This window comes from Coccidioides posadasii, chromosome 2, assembly GCF_018416015.2.
Source record: "Coccidioides posadasii str. Silveira chromosome 2, complete sequence".
In the NCBI taxonomy this organism is placed as follows: Eukaryota; Fungi; Ascomycota; class Eurotiomycetes; order Onygenales; family Onygenaceae; genus Coccidioides; species Coccidioides posadasii.
Genome location: NC_089408.1, coordinates 4607754 through 4621942, shown reverse-complemented (window position 1 = coordinate 4621942; position 14189 = coordinate 4607754). Strand labels below are relative to the sequence as shown.

Here is a 14189-nt window from a genome sequence, read left to right as displayed (position 1 = left end):
GGATATTGCGGAGATCATCGGGCTATAGATTTGAGTGCTCAGAGCCACACGGGATTTCTTTTTTAATAGTTAGTCTTGTGATTTTGTGTTTAATTTCGAGGCGTATGAATATGTATACAAGGAGGAGAAGACGGAACCAGACGCGAACGGACCTGAGGGAAGTTTAGTTGGAGAATATGAGAATTTCTTCTTAAACAGTAATGCCTTTGCAGCTTGATCAATCACTCACGCGCTGGTTGTCTCTACCGACTCTGTACGGCGTACTCCGTACGGAGTACTTCATATGATTTCCAACGTGCAAAATGCCCCGGATGCAAACAAGACAAACATTCTGCATAAACTATCTTCCGCCACGGCTCGCTGACGTGAAGAACCGTGATCGTGGGTTTTCGGAGGATTGCAACGGCTCCACGGATAGATTGGACTATAATCAATTTCACCATTTCAGAATTGCCTAGGTAAAATGGTCCGAGAAGACAGCCCAAAGCGGCGCAAGCTTGATCCGGACCGATACGCGTCCTCCTCTCCCCAGCCCCGAGCACCAAGGCACGTCTTCAAACGCCAGAGAAGGGATAATAACGGGCTATCTACGCCACGGGGAAGTCACAATGGCTCCTCAACCCCTCATCAACACGAGTTTGATGGACCGGAGCCTCTCGTCAATTATGAGGATGCCATGGCATTGGATCGAGACTGGTACGCTGGCGACGAATTCGGACATACCTTCGGTGACGAAACACACAATCCATTTGGCGGACCAGATAACTCATGGAAAGATATGCAGCGAGAAGCTGCATTGTCTGAGAAGAAAAATAATCGCCGGTTTAATGCGCGTGCGGTGCAGAAACAGAAAGACGTGGATGCGTGGGAAACGAATCGGATGTTGACGTCCGGTGTGGCGCAGAGGAGAGATTATGAGGCGGATTTTGAAGATGATGAAGATTCGACTCGGGTGCACTTGTTGGTTCATGATTTAAGGCCGCCTTTTTTAGATGGGAGGACGATATTTACGAAGCAGTTGGAACCTGTGCCGGCCGTGAGGGATCCACAAAGCGACATGGCTGTCTTTAGCCGGAAGGGCAGTAAGGTTGTTCGGGAAAGAAGGCAGCTCAAAGAGCGACAAAAGCAGGCCCAGGATGCTACGAATGTTGCTGGAACTGCGTTGGGTAATCTTATGGGTATCAAGGAAGATGAAGGTGATAGTGCAGCGGCTATACCCGGCGAAGAAGACCACAAAGGGGGCAGCAAATTTGCGCAGCACTTGAAGAAGAATGAAGGTGTTAGCGCATTCAGCAGGAGCAAAACTCTTCGTGAACAACGAGAGTTTCTACCGGCATTCGCAGTCAGAGAAGAATTATTACGAGTTGTCAGAGACAATCAGGTTGTGATAGTTGTTGGCCAGACCGGCTCTGGGAAGACTACTCAGCTAACCCAATTCTTGTACGAAGATGGGTATGGGGCGCTGGGCATGATCGGCTGTACACAACCCCGACGTGTTGCGGCGATGAGTGTAGCGAAACGTGTGAGTGAGGAGATGGAAGTTAAGCTTGGTGGTCTCGTTGGATATGCAATCCGTTTTGAAGATTGCACTAGCAACGAAACTGTCATAAAATGTAAGACATTTTCTATTTCAATTTTGAAGGTAGAAGCTAACCGGAGGCCCTAGATATGACCGACGGCGTGCTCCTAAGAGAGTCTTTGGTGCAGCCTGACCTTGATAAATATTCATGCATCATCATGGACGAAGCCCATGAACGGGCTCTAAACACAGATGTTTTAATGGGATTAATCAAAAAGGTTCTCGCACGTCGGCGGGATCTGAAGCTGATTGTGACATCGGCCACAATGAATGCTGAGCGGTTCTCGAAATTCTACGGAGGTGCACCGGAATTCTTCATTCCAGGAAGAACTTTTCCTGTTGACATCCAGTATTCCCGGTCTCCCTGCGAAGACTATGTCGACAGCGCTGTTAAACAGGTCCTTGCTATTCACGTTTCCCAAGGTCCAGGAGATATCCTTGTATTCATGACGGGTCAGGAGGATATCGAGGCTACTTGCGACCTTATACATGAGAGGCTTGCTCTTCTAAATGATCCTCCAAAAATCAGCGTCCTGCCGATCTATAGTCAAATGCCCGCGGATCTGCAAGCCAAAATCTTTGATAAAGCGCCTCCTGGAGTTAGAAAGGTGATTGTTGCTACTAATATTGCCGAAACTAGTCTAACAGTCGATGGTATCATGTACGTGGTCGATTGTGGTTTCTCCAAATTGAAGGTTTACAATCCACGCATGGGTATGGACACCTTACAGATTACGCCAATCTCCCAGGCGAATGCATCACAGCGCGCAGGTCGAGCTGGGCGAACGGGTCCAGGGAAAGCCTATCATTTATATACCGAACTGGCTTTCAAGAATGAATTCTATATTCAAACAATTCCAGAGATTCAGCGAACCAATCTTGCTAACACCGTTCTCCTACTCAAATCGCTGGGAGTCAAAGATTTGCTGGATTTTGATTTCATGGATCCGCCTCCACAGGACACTATCACAACGTCCCTATTCGACCTTTGGGCATTGGGTGCTATTGATAATCTTGGGGATCTCACGCCCATGGGCCGCCGTATGAGCGCCTTCCCCATGGACCCATCTCTAGCAAAACTGCTCATTACTGCGTCAGAGGAGTATGAATGCAGCGATGAAATGCTTACCATCGTCTCGATGCTCTCGGTGCCGAGTGTCTTCTATCGCCCGAAAGAACGCCAAGAAGAATCCGACGCTGCTCGCGAAAAGTTTTTCGTGCCCGAATCTGATCACCTTACCCTCCTTCACGTTTATACTCAATGGAAAGCCAACGGATATTCAGACGGTTGGTGTGTGAGACACTTCCTTCACCCCAAGGCGCTGCGACGGGCCAAAGAGATTCGAGAACAACTCTCCGACATCATGTGCATGCAAAAGATGACACTTCAGAGCTGCGGCACCGATTGGGATATTATTCGAAAATGTATTTGTTCCGGATATTATCATCAGGCCGCTAGAGTCAAAGGAATTGGCGAATATATAAATCTACGAACGAGTGTCACAGTGCAACTCCACCCTACAAGCGCTTTATACGGCCTTGGGTTCTTACCTGATTACGTTGTATATCATGAATTGATCCTGACCAGCAAGGAGTACATGTCCTGTGTCACATCTGTTGATCCTCGTGTAAGTATATGCCCCATCTTCTCGCATTCTTCGTTTTCATGATACTTACAGATTCCAGTGGCTTGCTGATCTTGGCGGCGTATTCTACTCTATTAAAGAGAAGGGTTATTCTGCCCGCGAGCGCCGTGTCACAGAGCATGAGTTTAACCGTCGCATGGAAATAGAAGCTCAAATGGCGGCCGATCGAGAACGAGCCGCCCTGATAGCAAGTCAAGAAGCAGAAAAAGAAAAGCTGAAGAGGCGTCAAGAGGCCACTGTTGGCTCCGCAACGGTGGGAGTAAGGTCTGCGGTTCGAAGGCCTGCGTCGGCAGCAGCAACGAAGACGAGCGGGAGCGTGGTTAGGAGACCTCCCGCGAAGAGGGTTGGGCGAGGATTCTAGTTTCAACATCTATGCAAACTTGCATCAAAGTATACCCCTTGGTTTTTCCTGACGATATTCCATCCTGAAATCGTGCATTAGGTTGCTATTATAGATACAGCATGGGTTTTATATAGATTCGACCTCCTGCCTTTCACCTTTTCATTTCTAAGATAATGTACAAGGAACAAGATGAACCGCCGAATAAACTGGGATCCAATGTAAAATGCCATTTTGTGAACACCCCGGGCCTGCAGGCTGTGAACGATCCGGAATTTCGAAATAGGGTAATCGATAGTAGTATAGCACGGCGCAGCTGGCGATAAAAGCAATAAATCCACGATACGGCAACCGTCTCAATTTATAAAGTTAACGCAGAAAAAATGCAGTATTACACTCCCAAACACGTAATCGGCGAATGCCCTGCGAAGTGCACAGTCAGATCTAGATCCTGAGGGGTAAATAGTATAAAGGAGTATGGCTTACCGTTCAGGAGACACTGCGTCCAACGCAAGATCTCCCTGTGCCGGAGTTGCTGACCCTTTTGACGCGCTAGACTTCGTTTTCAATGTGCCCTTCGCATCCTGGCCGCTGGTCTGCATTCTAAGACTCGCTGTGAGAACAAATTGGCCCACTGCTGCAGAGAAACCGCTTAGGAAAGCATTAAACGGCTAACGAGAAGAAAGGCAAAGATGTTAGTTAGTCTACAGCTTTGAATGATTTCCTGCAAGCTCCAGACCGGGTGGATGATGGGGAAAAGGGGGATATGTACGTAATTCCCTGCCAAAACACAATAGACGAACTGGACCCCGCCGACTACGACGAGAAATGCCATGAATGCATCCAGCATCTTTGTTCGCTGGCTTGTTTGCACGAGATACCGTTGCCATATTCCCAAAATTATGTCTTGAGGCGGGGACTTCGTCGTGAATGCGACGGGGGTCGCGGTCTTGGTGGTCGTCGTGGCCGTCACCGAGCTGGAACTCGGCTTCGAAGCTGGCGGTGTCGCCGCACCGTTTACTGGGCGTTTCGGAGCCATCTTGGTAAACTGGCAGCGGAACTGATTGGCAAACGATGGAGAGGTTCTTGATACAACTGCGCAATTGACGCCGGCCTCGCTGCGCTTGTCGTCCCTCAACCGGCTTGCGTGGAGCTCTGAAACGAACAGATCGTCCTTTAAGCACGCGTCAACGCCAAGACCTGGTGGCCCGAGCTCCTTAACTCCGTCTCCGCGATGATGACCTAATCCGCCCGCGCCCGGCTCTCCCGCAGCCCAGCGCGCCCTTCCGCTGCTTTCGGCGTGAATGGACGTTGCATTTGCAGTCAAGCATCAATATCTGACCTCAAGGACGGACACATGTTTGTATTCGAACCCCCCATTATAGGGTTTTATATTGCCTTCAATTGAGCGTAATTGAGCCTCTCAACTACATTCTCTACCACCAATCGCCTTCCGTCTCTTCCGCAATTTAATCTGCGAAGCCCAGGCACAATGGTAGTACGAATTTGACACACCCACTCACCCTTAATGACATATCTAATCAGCTGTCCAGTCTCCTCAGAACACTACCTACTCCGCTGCCGCTCTCTCCGTTCTCACCTCCCTCGGCGGTATTGCCGGTTATGCTCGCACCGGCTCCGTGCCCTCTATTGCCGCTGGCCTGTCTGTTGGCGCCCTCTACGCCCTCAGTTACCTCCGCCTTAACGGCAATCAACCGTATGGAGAGGAGCTGGGACTTGTTGCTTCCGCAGTTTTGGGCGGGAGCGCAATTCCAAGAGCGATTAAGACTCGAAAGCCAGTGCCGTTGGGATTAAGTGCGTTGGCAACATACGGCCTCTTTGTTTTTGGGATGGCCTACAGAGGGAAGAGATCTTGAATAAACCCCCTTCCAGGTTCCAAATTAAATAATAGCTTGTATGGTTATTTCAGAGAATATCTGGAGATAACACTTGATCATCGCGACTCATTTCATATATTCTTGTAACAATTCGTGGGTGTATAACTCTTAAATGCCTTCAAAAATAATAAAAGGATACGTATAGAGATGAATGTCAATATATATATCGAGTATACACACATCAACTTCCGAAGCCCGATCCAATTTAATGCTAATATCGAATATAAAAAATTACCCAACCAAACGCCTTAGCTTAAGAAAGTCGCGGATGAGGGCAAGGACATGCATACGACGGAATCATTCCATGATTTGTGACAAATCAATTCCGGGAATTTCCATCTTCATCAACTTTGACATCGTCATCAGGCTGATCATTGAGAAGGTTGCCAATCATGTTACTCTCTCTCATGATCTGTCGCGCAGTCTCGTCTCCGACACCCATATCATCTTTAACTAGCATCACCGTTAGTTCTGGGACCAACACCGCTTGCACAAAGCCAGAGGCGCCAGCGGCTTGCATTAACGAATCCGAGGGTCCTAGACGTCGTAGCTTGGCCGCGAATTTTGTGATGATAGCGTCCATCCTTGAGCAACTGGTCAGCTACCGGTCACCAACTGGTCAGCAAATGGGTTGGTACACACGTACATTAGTCTGGCGCCACGTGGGCCGTAGTATCCACTGGACATCATTTCAAACTGACTGTTCGCTGTGAGGCGGAAATTATCCTTTTTACTATTTCCAGTATTTGAAGACTCCAAAAAGTTACGAAAGAACGACGGCTTTTTGCGAGTCAATATTTGATCTAGTTCAGCAAAGTACGCTTGGATACGGTCTTCCAGTCCCTCCCAGTCAATGGTGGGATAATCTCGTTGGCGCCAGTCACGCTCTGCTGTCCACCGCTTATGCTGTTGGCAAGCTTGCATTTGTCGTCTAACACTAACTCCTTTTTCTAGCTGGAACTCAGCTAGGTATTCGGGATCAAGTAGCTCACGGCATGCCTGGCATCGGACAAAATCACCGGACGCTGCATCGAGAAACCTCTTCTCGTCCACAGTGAGATCCATATTAGATGGCGCTACGGAGCTTAATGGGGATGACGACCCGCTATGGTCGTCGAATACAAAAGTTTCTGGGACTTCGCGAGAAGAATCATCCGTGGGAAAGGATGCACTTGAAAAGGAATCGTTCGGGATCGCCATTGGCACTTTGAATTCGGGGTTATCAGAGGGCTTTTGGGTACGCACGGTATCCGGGATATCTGGTCCATTGCGTGGCACAATAAATTCATGCTTTTTCTCTGTCTTCGTAGGGGTATGCACATTATTAAACGGATTTCTTTGGTAAGTCTTCCCCTTCTTAGGGACACGTGAAAAGAATACCAAAGAGTCTCCAAAGGCACGACTTCCCGGAGAGTGCTCGTTGCTAGCATCCTTACTAGCATTGGCGTCCTGCGCGGTTATCCCCACGTTCGATATCCTTTTTGATCGTCTCTCGCCGACCCTTGGTGTAGATATGGCTTTCTTTCGTGGTTTTGGCGTGGCATCCGCGTCAATAGCGGCCAAGTCAGCTTCCAGATCCCCCGGCGTAAATTCCGTGCGAGGTCGATGGCGAGGCTTGGGCGTTCCGTTGGAGAGTCTCGGGCTGTCGCTGTCATTCGAGGAGCTTATAGGGTCATCGTCCGTAGCGGGCTCTGGCTTCCCTTTCTTCCGCTTCTTTGCGGGCGAAACGTCGCTCATGCTTAACGGGTCGCTTGACGAGTCGTCACCGCCTGTGGAGTACCTTGCTTGCCTCTTTGTACTCCTACCTTCAACCCGAGTCAATAAAAGACTCCCACGGAAGTTTGTTTTCGTTAGGAATCCCATGTTTGCGAGGAGGAAATTCACTTAAACGCGCCGGTGGCAGGGTGATGGCTCGCGTTTTTCGAAGCGGAGAATGCGATGGAGAGCTCAGGGAGCATACTTCGGAGTCATCGGAGTTGAGAATGAGTGAAGAAACGAACAAGGTCCGCAAGAGTCGCGTCCAGCCCAGCCCAGCCAGCTCACCTCGTGGCAATACTTCAGTGCAAACGGGAGGGAACCGTGGATCGTTGGCCTGCTGGTCAGTGGTGTGTCAAAGGAAGCTTCTGAGGTGGAGTCCGGCCAGGCGACCTGGTTGACTACTCCTTAACTACTGGAGTCTTGGCATCATTCACCTCTAAAGAGTCAATGCTTTGACTCTACTGGACATACGTAACTACACTCCATATGACATATTCTATTCGTGAGTCAGGAAAAGACCTTGACTGTATCCCGCAAGCAAGGTATGCCATGTGTGTGCATACTAGCCACTTATACTACTTTAAACTGAATTGGTGTAGATCCAGCAGTTTGTATGTATGTATGTAGGTACGTAGATATTATGTACAGACATGCAACTGCTTATCACCCACAAAGGAAAAAAAAGAGGTTAAGTGACTTGCTTGGCTTCACCATCAAGGCTACTAGTCCTAAGCACCACGTAGAGGTGCAAGTCATGCTTAGGTGTCGCACACAGGGCCCGTGCGACTGGGCTGGGAAGGGGATGTGCAAGGGAAACAAGATGTATAACGACAAGACGCAGCTTTAAAGAATTGCGAAGTAACACATGGGCTATGCAGGGAAAACAGATGTATGACGGCATGGTAGAATGTAGGATTAAAAGAATTTAAAAGAAGCAAATAGGCTATGCAGGGGAAAACAGATGTATAACGACAAAAGACACAAAAACCGGAAAGCGAATGTCATGAATGGCATAATAGCAGGAATCGCAAGCCGTGTGTGGGAGTCGCAGCCGCCGTTCGTCCGCAGTCGACACCGTCGTTCGTCAGAATCGAGGTCGTCCGTCGTGGCCGCCGCTGTTCGCCAGGAGTCGAGACCGTTCATCCGTCTGTCGTGCCCGCCGTTCGCCGAGAATCGAAGTCGTCCGCTGTGTTCGTCGCGGCCGCCGTTCGTCGTTCGTCCGCAGTCGACACCATCGTTCGTCAGAATCGAGGTCGTCCGTCGTGGCCGCCGCTGTTCGCCAGGAGTCGAGACCGTTTATCCGTCTGTCGTGCCCGCCGTTCGCCGAGAATCGAAGTCGTCCGCTGTGACCGCCGTTCGTACGTCCATCGCAACCGCTGTTTATCGGAATCGAGGCCGTGCGCCGGACTGGAATTCGTCTGAAGTCGAAGTCGTCCATCGTAACCGCCGTTCGTCGGAGTCCAGGTCGTCCTTTTATTACCGCCGCTGTCGCCGGGAGTGGAAATCGTTCGAGAGAACCGACGACGACCGGAGTCGATACCAATGTTCGGGGTGCTGATTCAACCTAGGTAGTTAGTGTAGCCAATATATATATAGCTATCTATTTATGGAGTTGATTCTATATAAAAGCCATTCCTAGATAAAAGTAAGACTGGCTTGTCAAATGGCAAAGGCAGGGTCGCGTCTGCTTACCGTAACCACCACGTTGAAGAAAACACACGGAGGATCGAGACCAGTCATGGGATTAGAAAACGGCCGAAGGAATCAATGACAGCTGCGTTAGACCGATGTTCGGACGTTGCCTTGACAGACAGTTAGCGCTGTTGTGTATTATTAGCGGTGGTGGAATCGTGTTGTTAGTGTCAGAGCACCATCTCCTGCTGCAGATATGCTGGAAAGACAGAGACGACCAAAAAAAGGCCAGAAAAATGAATCCAACCGGGGGGATGAGGCCCCTTTTATAGTCCAATCCTTGGAATGACTCAGAGAAGTTGATCTTGAGGTCGTCAAGAGGCAATCAGTCATAATATGACCAAACAGAAGGATCCTGACTCCTCGGGGCCACTGTCATTCATATAAAGAATGGTTGAGTCACCTTGTTCGGTGATAAGAAACGACAAAATACCAATATTCTGACAATAATCTTGTTCCCCATAGAGAGAGTATGACTGCAACAACCAAAACAAGATGCAAAATGCCGAACTTTATCACTACAGGTCGCTGTCATGATTTGATCCAGAGCTATGATTGGTCTGGTAGTGGGTGTGAGAGGAAAAATTGTATCGGTGTTTTCAAATAGCTTGTAAGATGTGTGAGAGCATAATATATAACCGTATATTCATACTCGTCAACAGTCAACCAAAAAGACGACGCCGATGATGATGCACACAATCATGTCAGCATTCCACTGCCTTCTCAGTCATATGCTGCTATACACGGGGACTCCATACAAACCAAACCTCCCTCTCCATTCTAGTGAATTTATCAAAGGCATTTAGACATCGAAGGGCAAATATAAACGGAAAGAGAAATAAATATTTCGCAAGAATGAAACGGGGCAAGGCTCGTCGTTACAAGATCTCCTAAGCAAAGGAGAGCTTGATGCTTGAGTCATCATCATCAGTAGCCCAGGCGTTGTGATTTAGGCCTGACTTGTCGAAATGTGCCAGCCGAGGAGGGTCGTTGTGCGTCTCTGTTGGTGATTGAGTCACGGAATGTAAAGGAGTCAGATTCGATGACACGGGGCCCAGTTCGTGGTTTCCTGACTCTGCCAGAGAGGGTGATGTCGTAGATGGTGTCTGGTGGTATGCGGTGTCGAATGTCATTTGGATTTCTTCTTGGCGCCATGACTCGTTGAATGGGTTTCCATCGGAAGGTAAATCTGGTAGGGGTTTGAAATCTTGGAGTCTTGCATCTGCTGGCTCGCTTGGTGAGTCGGAAGCTGTGTGAGACTCAATTGCGGCTTCCTCCAGTTCTGTGCTCAGCAGTGGTGCTTTCTTCTGTCCGTGGAAGCTCGGAGACGCAACGGGAGATGGTGGATTGAGATGCAACCTTATCGGCGGCAATGTTGACTCGAGTTGTTTCACTTGAATTTGCTCACTGGCTAGTTCTGCTCGGATTGCATCGATATCAAACAGGACCGTGCCTCCAGGATCAGCGTTACCGTCACACGAATTGGTAGGGCTGCGATCACCCTGGTCAACATCGTAAGTCTCCCATCCCTTTTTCTCCGCAAGCTTCCCTCGTTTGAAGAAGCCAAATTTCTTCTTATCTGGCTTCTCTTCCGCCTGCTTCCGGGCTTCTTGGATCTCACGTATAAGCTCTCGCTGTCTCTCCTGATGGCTATCAGGGTCGGGATCTTCTATTTCGGTGAATTCATCGCTTTCCACCTCCCATCCAACTTCTCGAAGAAGTCGGGGCATGGCAGCTCGGTAGGCCATATGGCCGTTTACAAACTTGGTGGCATCAAAATTCTCAATCCCAGGTATACCCTCAACAGGTGCCAGGCCTGCCACACGCATGATTCCGCCGCTCGTGGCTCGGAAAAGGTATCCCAAAATCCAATCATTAGACGCGTATCCATTCACAAACCTTCCTGAAACAACACTTCGAGCTTTAAGGTACTCGTCTTTGTTTGCGACAACAGGGGAACCAAACAGATATACGTTTTGAACTATGCCATACGCTCTTTTATTTGCAAGCTCTTTCAAGCAAGAGAAAATCAACCTTGATCCCAACGAGAAACCTAGAAGAGTGACCGGACGGTTTCCGAGATTTCGGTCGATAAGCGAATCGGCCAAAATAAGGCCAGAGGCATTGGCCCGGGCAAGTGACACGTTCCAGGGATTGTCAATCAAATAAGAGAGCTTTGTGAGAACAATTGGGAGCTGTAACGAAGCCATTAACGCAGTCAAGATTGTACTTCCGAGAACTTGCTGAAGACCCTGGGTTAAAGCCTAATTACGGTCAGCAAATTAAAGGCAGTGGAAGAGTAAACAGAATATGTACCTCTGTCGCAAGGATGTTGATAGTAGCACCCATGCTCTGAAGCATTTCGGGCTCCCATAAAATGGAGTATATGTCGCCCATAACAGGGTCAACTGTACTATATGGCAACCGAACATCGTCCACCTTGCCAGTCATCCATCCAGCGGCAGTAACAATCAGGTTTAGCCTCTTGTTATTATGCAATGGGCGATACTCGAAGGTTTTAACGGCTCCAGTCCGTCTGTTTGATGCCCTGATACCAATTGTACTTCCCGTAAGAGTGGCACCAGATGTGATCAATGCAGTACCACCCACTCCACCAAGGAAAGCACCAGTGCCGGATACCCCGATGGTCGTGAAGCCCGCAGCCAGTCCAGCCCCAATGACAGGGGCCAGTAAGCCGGCTGACAGGCCAATGACCAAGCCTCCACCCACGGTCGCGAGCCCCATAATCATGTATCTTCGCTTCAGTGCTTCCTTCCTGCGTTTTTCCATATGCTCAGCCTCATCCCATGTTTCCTTGTTTCTCTCTTCTTGCATTTCCAAAGCATCAACAACCCGTTTCTCAAATCGGCATATTTGCATCCAGGAAATGTCCATCGTCTCTGCTACCCGCTCAAGCAAACAACGTGATCTGGCATCATATGTTGAGTCTGCGATGAGCACCAAGAAAAGATCGCACAGCACCGTCCACCGGAGATCAATATCAAGCTTCTTAGATGATGGTAGTTGAGAAGGCGTTCGCACTTCAGGCAGGTCATCATTTTGATGTTCTGAATAGGGAGGTGGTGAGGTACTAGTCGAGAGAGCTTCAGAAGTCCCTGAAACAGAACTGGCAGGACGATCCGCCTTGGAGCTCGCAGAATCAGAGGCATCCTTTGCAGCCGAACAATCCGCAGCAGGATTCTTGACTCGCGAGTTTTGCATAAGGGGAGGAACGAGGTCCGCCGGTTGAACTCCATGCTCAGCCAGCTGTTCAATCATTACTTGTTCTGCCGCGTCGATCTCCATATGGCCATAGAGTCGAATCATCATTTGCTGGCCCCATTTTGCTGTGGCGTCAGCGGCATCCGCTAGATATTTACGAGCTGATTTTGTGGATTGGATACCCTCCAGGTCCTTGACCATCTGGAATATAATGAGGCGAGTTACACCGACGTAAGCGATTCTCTGTCCCTCGGTGAGTAAGGTCTTCGTTGCCTGTAACTGAGACATGGGGTCTCGAATATCATCCTCAATGCCCAGCGCATTGTTTTGGGGCTCTGGAAAAAGGTATTTCGTCTCCTCATCTAAACTGGTAGCCGATTGTGCATCCTCATCAATCTGAACTCTGGTATACCCCTTCCCAGCGCCCCCTAGGCCTTGATATACGGCTTCTTCATCTTCTTCTTTGCTGCCACGCGCCACGAGTCTACCATAGTCATCGTAGACATCAAAAGAACCGAGCGCTGGCATAGCTTGCCAGCGTTCGTCATCTTCGCTATCAGTGGATTCATCCTTCGTTGTGAGCCTCTGATGTGACCATTCAGATACAGCCGGAGCGGCGGCAAGTGTGTCACTTTGGCCGCCGAGTTTCTCTATCTCGGAAGGCTCCTGATTGGGCTGGGATTGTTCGGAGGTATCTACGGCTGATTTTTTCAGTGTCCGATCGGCGATCTCTTTGGTCTGCTGGTCTGTGTCAATTATTGTATCCGGTTCTGGATTCTTCTTAGATCTATCTATATCACGAACTGGTGCAGATACAGAACGTGTAAGATTCTGGCGCGCCAAGCTATCCTCAGTTTTGCTCCGTAGAGGCAGGTTATCAGTGCTTCCCGTTGACTTTCCGGTAGTCGCGATGGCTGGCCGTGAATTGCTATCAGGTGAAGGTCTAGCTTTTCGAATAGGTAGTCCAAAATCATCCAACTCGACTCTGGGTTTCTGGGGAATTTCGTCCTGTTTTTCCGGGGCCTTTTTTCGGATCTGGCGTGGCGGTCCCCCAGGAACTCTGTACTCCTCACCTCGACCATTGTATATATCTGCAACGGGTTGCGGGGCGCTTACTTCAGTAGGCAGCACCGAATTTTGGTGTGTCGGCATCGACAGCTCCGGCTCATGGCTGCCCGTGACGCCGGAAGTCATGATAGATCAACCGGAGATACCACGGCGTAACTGACCACTGCTTGTATGTCTTCAATAGCATAAGACAAAGTATTCAAAGCGTTTGTTTCTCCAGAGGCATCGGACGCGGGGCGGACGACACATAATCTGAGGATAAGCCTTTGGGTACGTCGGACCGATTTCGACGAGAGACTCAGGGCTTCGAGTTGCCACACTTCACAGAAAATAAGCCCGGGAAACTCCTCCAAATCAAAAAGAATGCTTCGGGCATTTGGCTGTTACTCTGGATAGCAGAACCTCCTGTTCACAAAAAGGGTGAGTGAGTGAGGGTGTTCTACTAGACACATGACGAAATGTTCCCGTGGAATGAAATGAGTTTCAACATCAAGGGTTCACTTACTCCGTACAGCCCCTCGCAACCCTAGCAATGAAAGCTAAGATGCAGTAAAACCACAAGCAAAGAACCCATGAACCTCGACCAACGCCTTTTGACACACAATGATGGACCACCACAAAATACGCAGGAGTTGGGGGTTATGTACAGCAGTAAGGGGAGCTCCAGCAGGCGGTGTTAGTGCGCCGACTAACAACAGGTGAGCCAGGGGCCCCGGCACGTGATGGCAACAATATAGCTACGAGTTAAACAGCTGGCCCAGCCGGCGGCCGGATGGAGCAACCAAGGAGGCGGAGCAGCCCAGCAAGATTTTCGAGCAGAACATCCCACTCCCCTGTCCTGCCCATGCTGCCGCAGGTCCTGCGTTGGCCCCAACAGCCAAGAAATGACAACTAATCAGTTACCCTGCCAGGGCGTGCGGGACAAGAGCTATGCATTTGACACTCACTATCCAACTGAGTTCCAGTAACTAACCAACTAGTTATAA

At 49.4% G+C, this 14189-nt stretch overlaps 6 protein-coding genes across 6 annotated transcripts; 3 read left to right on the top strand and 3 right to left on the bottom strand.

The window, feature by feature from the left end:
• Positions 1-463: 463 nt before the first annotated feature.
• On the top strand, positions 464-3915 carry PRP16 (DEAH-box RNA helicase prp16; the record flags this gene model as incomplete). The annotated part of the gene is made up of 3 exons (XM_003071600.2): positions 464-1613; positions 1667-3207; positions 3266-3915. The coding sequence occupies 3 exons, from the start codon at positions 464-466 to the stop codon at positions 3584-3586; spliced, it is 3012 nt and encodes a 1003-aa protein (XP_003071646.2). The 3' UTR covers positions 3587-3915.
• A 132-nt stretch (positions 3916-4047) lies between these two features.
• Positions 4048-4708, bottom strand: OST2 (oligosaccharyltransferase complex subunit epsilon; the record flags this gene model as incomplete). Its single annotated transcript, XM_003071601.2, has 2 exons — positions 4338-4708; positions 4048-4236 (listed from the first exon to the last, which is right to left on the bottom strand). The coding sequence occupies exons 1-2, from the start codon at positions 4602-4604 to the stop codon at positions 4048-4050; spliced, it is 456 nt and encodes a 151-aa protein (XP_003071647.2). The 5' UTR covers positions 4605-4708.
• Positions 4709-4843: 135 nt separating this feature from the next.
• Positions 4844-5591, top strand: D8B26_003945 (uncharacterized protein). Its single transcript, XM_066124318.1, has 2 exons — positions 4844-5060; positions 5119-5591. The coding sequence occupies exons 1-2, from the start codon at positions 5058-5060 to the stop codon at positions 5440-5442; spliced, it is 327 nt and encodes a 108-aa protein (XP_065980398.1). The 5' UTR covers positions 4844-5057; the 3' UTR covers positions 5443-5591.
• Positions 5592-5782: 191 nt separating this feature from the next.
• On the bottom strand, positions 5783-7326 carry D8B26_003944 (uncharacterized protein; the record flags this gene model as incomplete). The annotated part of the gene is made up of 2 exons (XM_003071603.2): positions 5783-6047; positions 6110-7326. 2 exons carry the CDS (start codon positions 7324-7326, stop codon positions 5783-5785), a joined length of 1482 nt encoding a protein of 493 aa, XP_003071649.2.
• Positions 7327-8224: 898 nt separating this feature from the next.
• On the top strand, positions 8225-8779 carry D8B26_003943 (uncharacterized protein; the record flags this gene model as incomplete). Its single annotated transcript, XM_066124317.1, has 1 exon — positions 8225-8779. The coding sequence occupies one exon, from the start codon at positions 8225-8227 to the stop codon at positions 8777-8779; it is 555 nt and encodes a 184-aa protein (XP_065980397.1).
• A 706-nt stretch (positions 8780-9485) lies between these two features.
• Positions 9486-13872, bottom strand: D8B26_003942 (uncharacterized protein). The gene is made up of 3 exons (XM_066124316.1): positions 13709-13872; positions 11230-13522; positions 9486-11177 (listed from the first exon to the last, which is right to left on the bottom strand). Exons 2-3 carry the CDS (start codon positions 13327-13329, stop codon positions 9804-9806), a joined length of 3474 nt encoding a protein of 1157 aa, XP_065980396.1. The 5' UTR covers positions 13330-13522; positions 13709-13872; the 3' UTR covers positions 9486-9803.
• Positions 13873-14189: the final 317 nt, after the last annotated feature.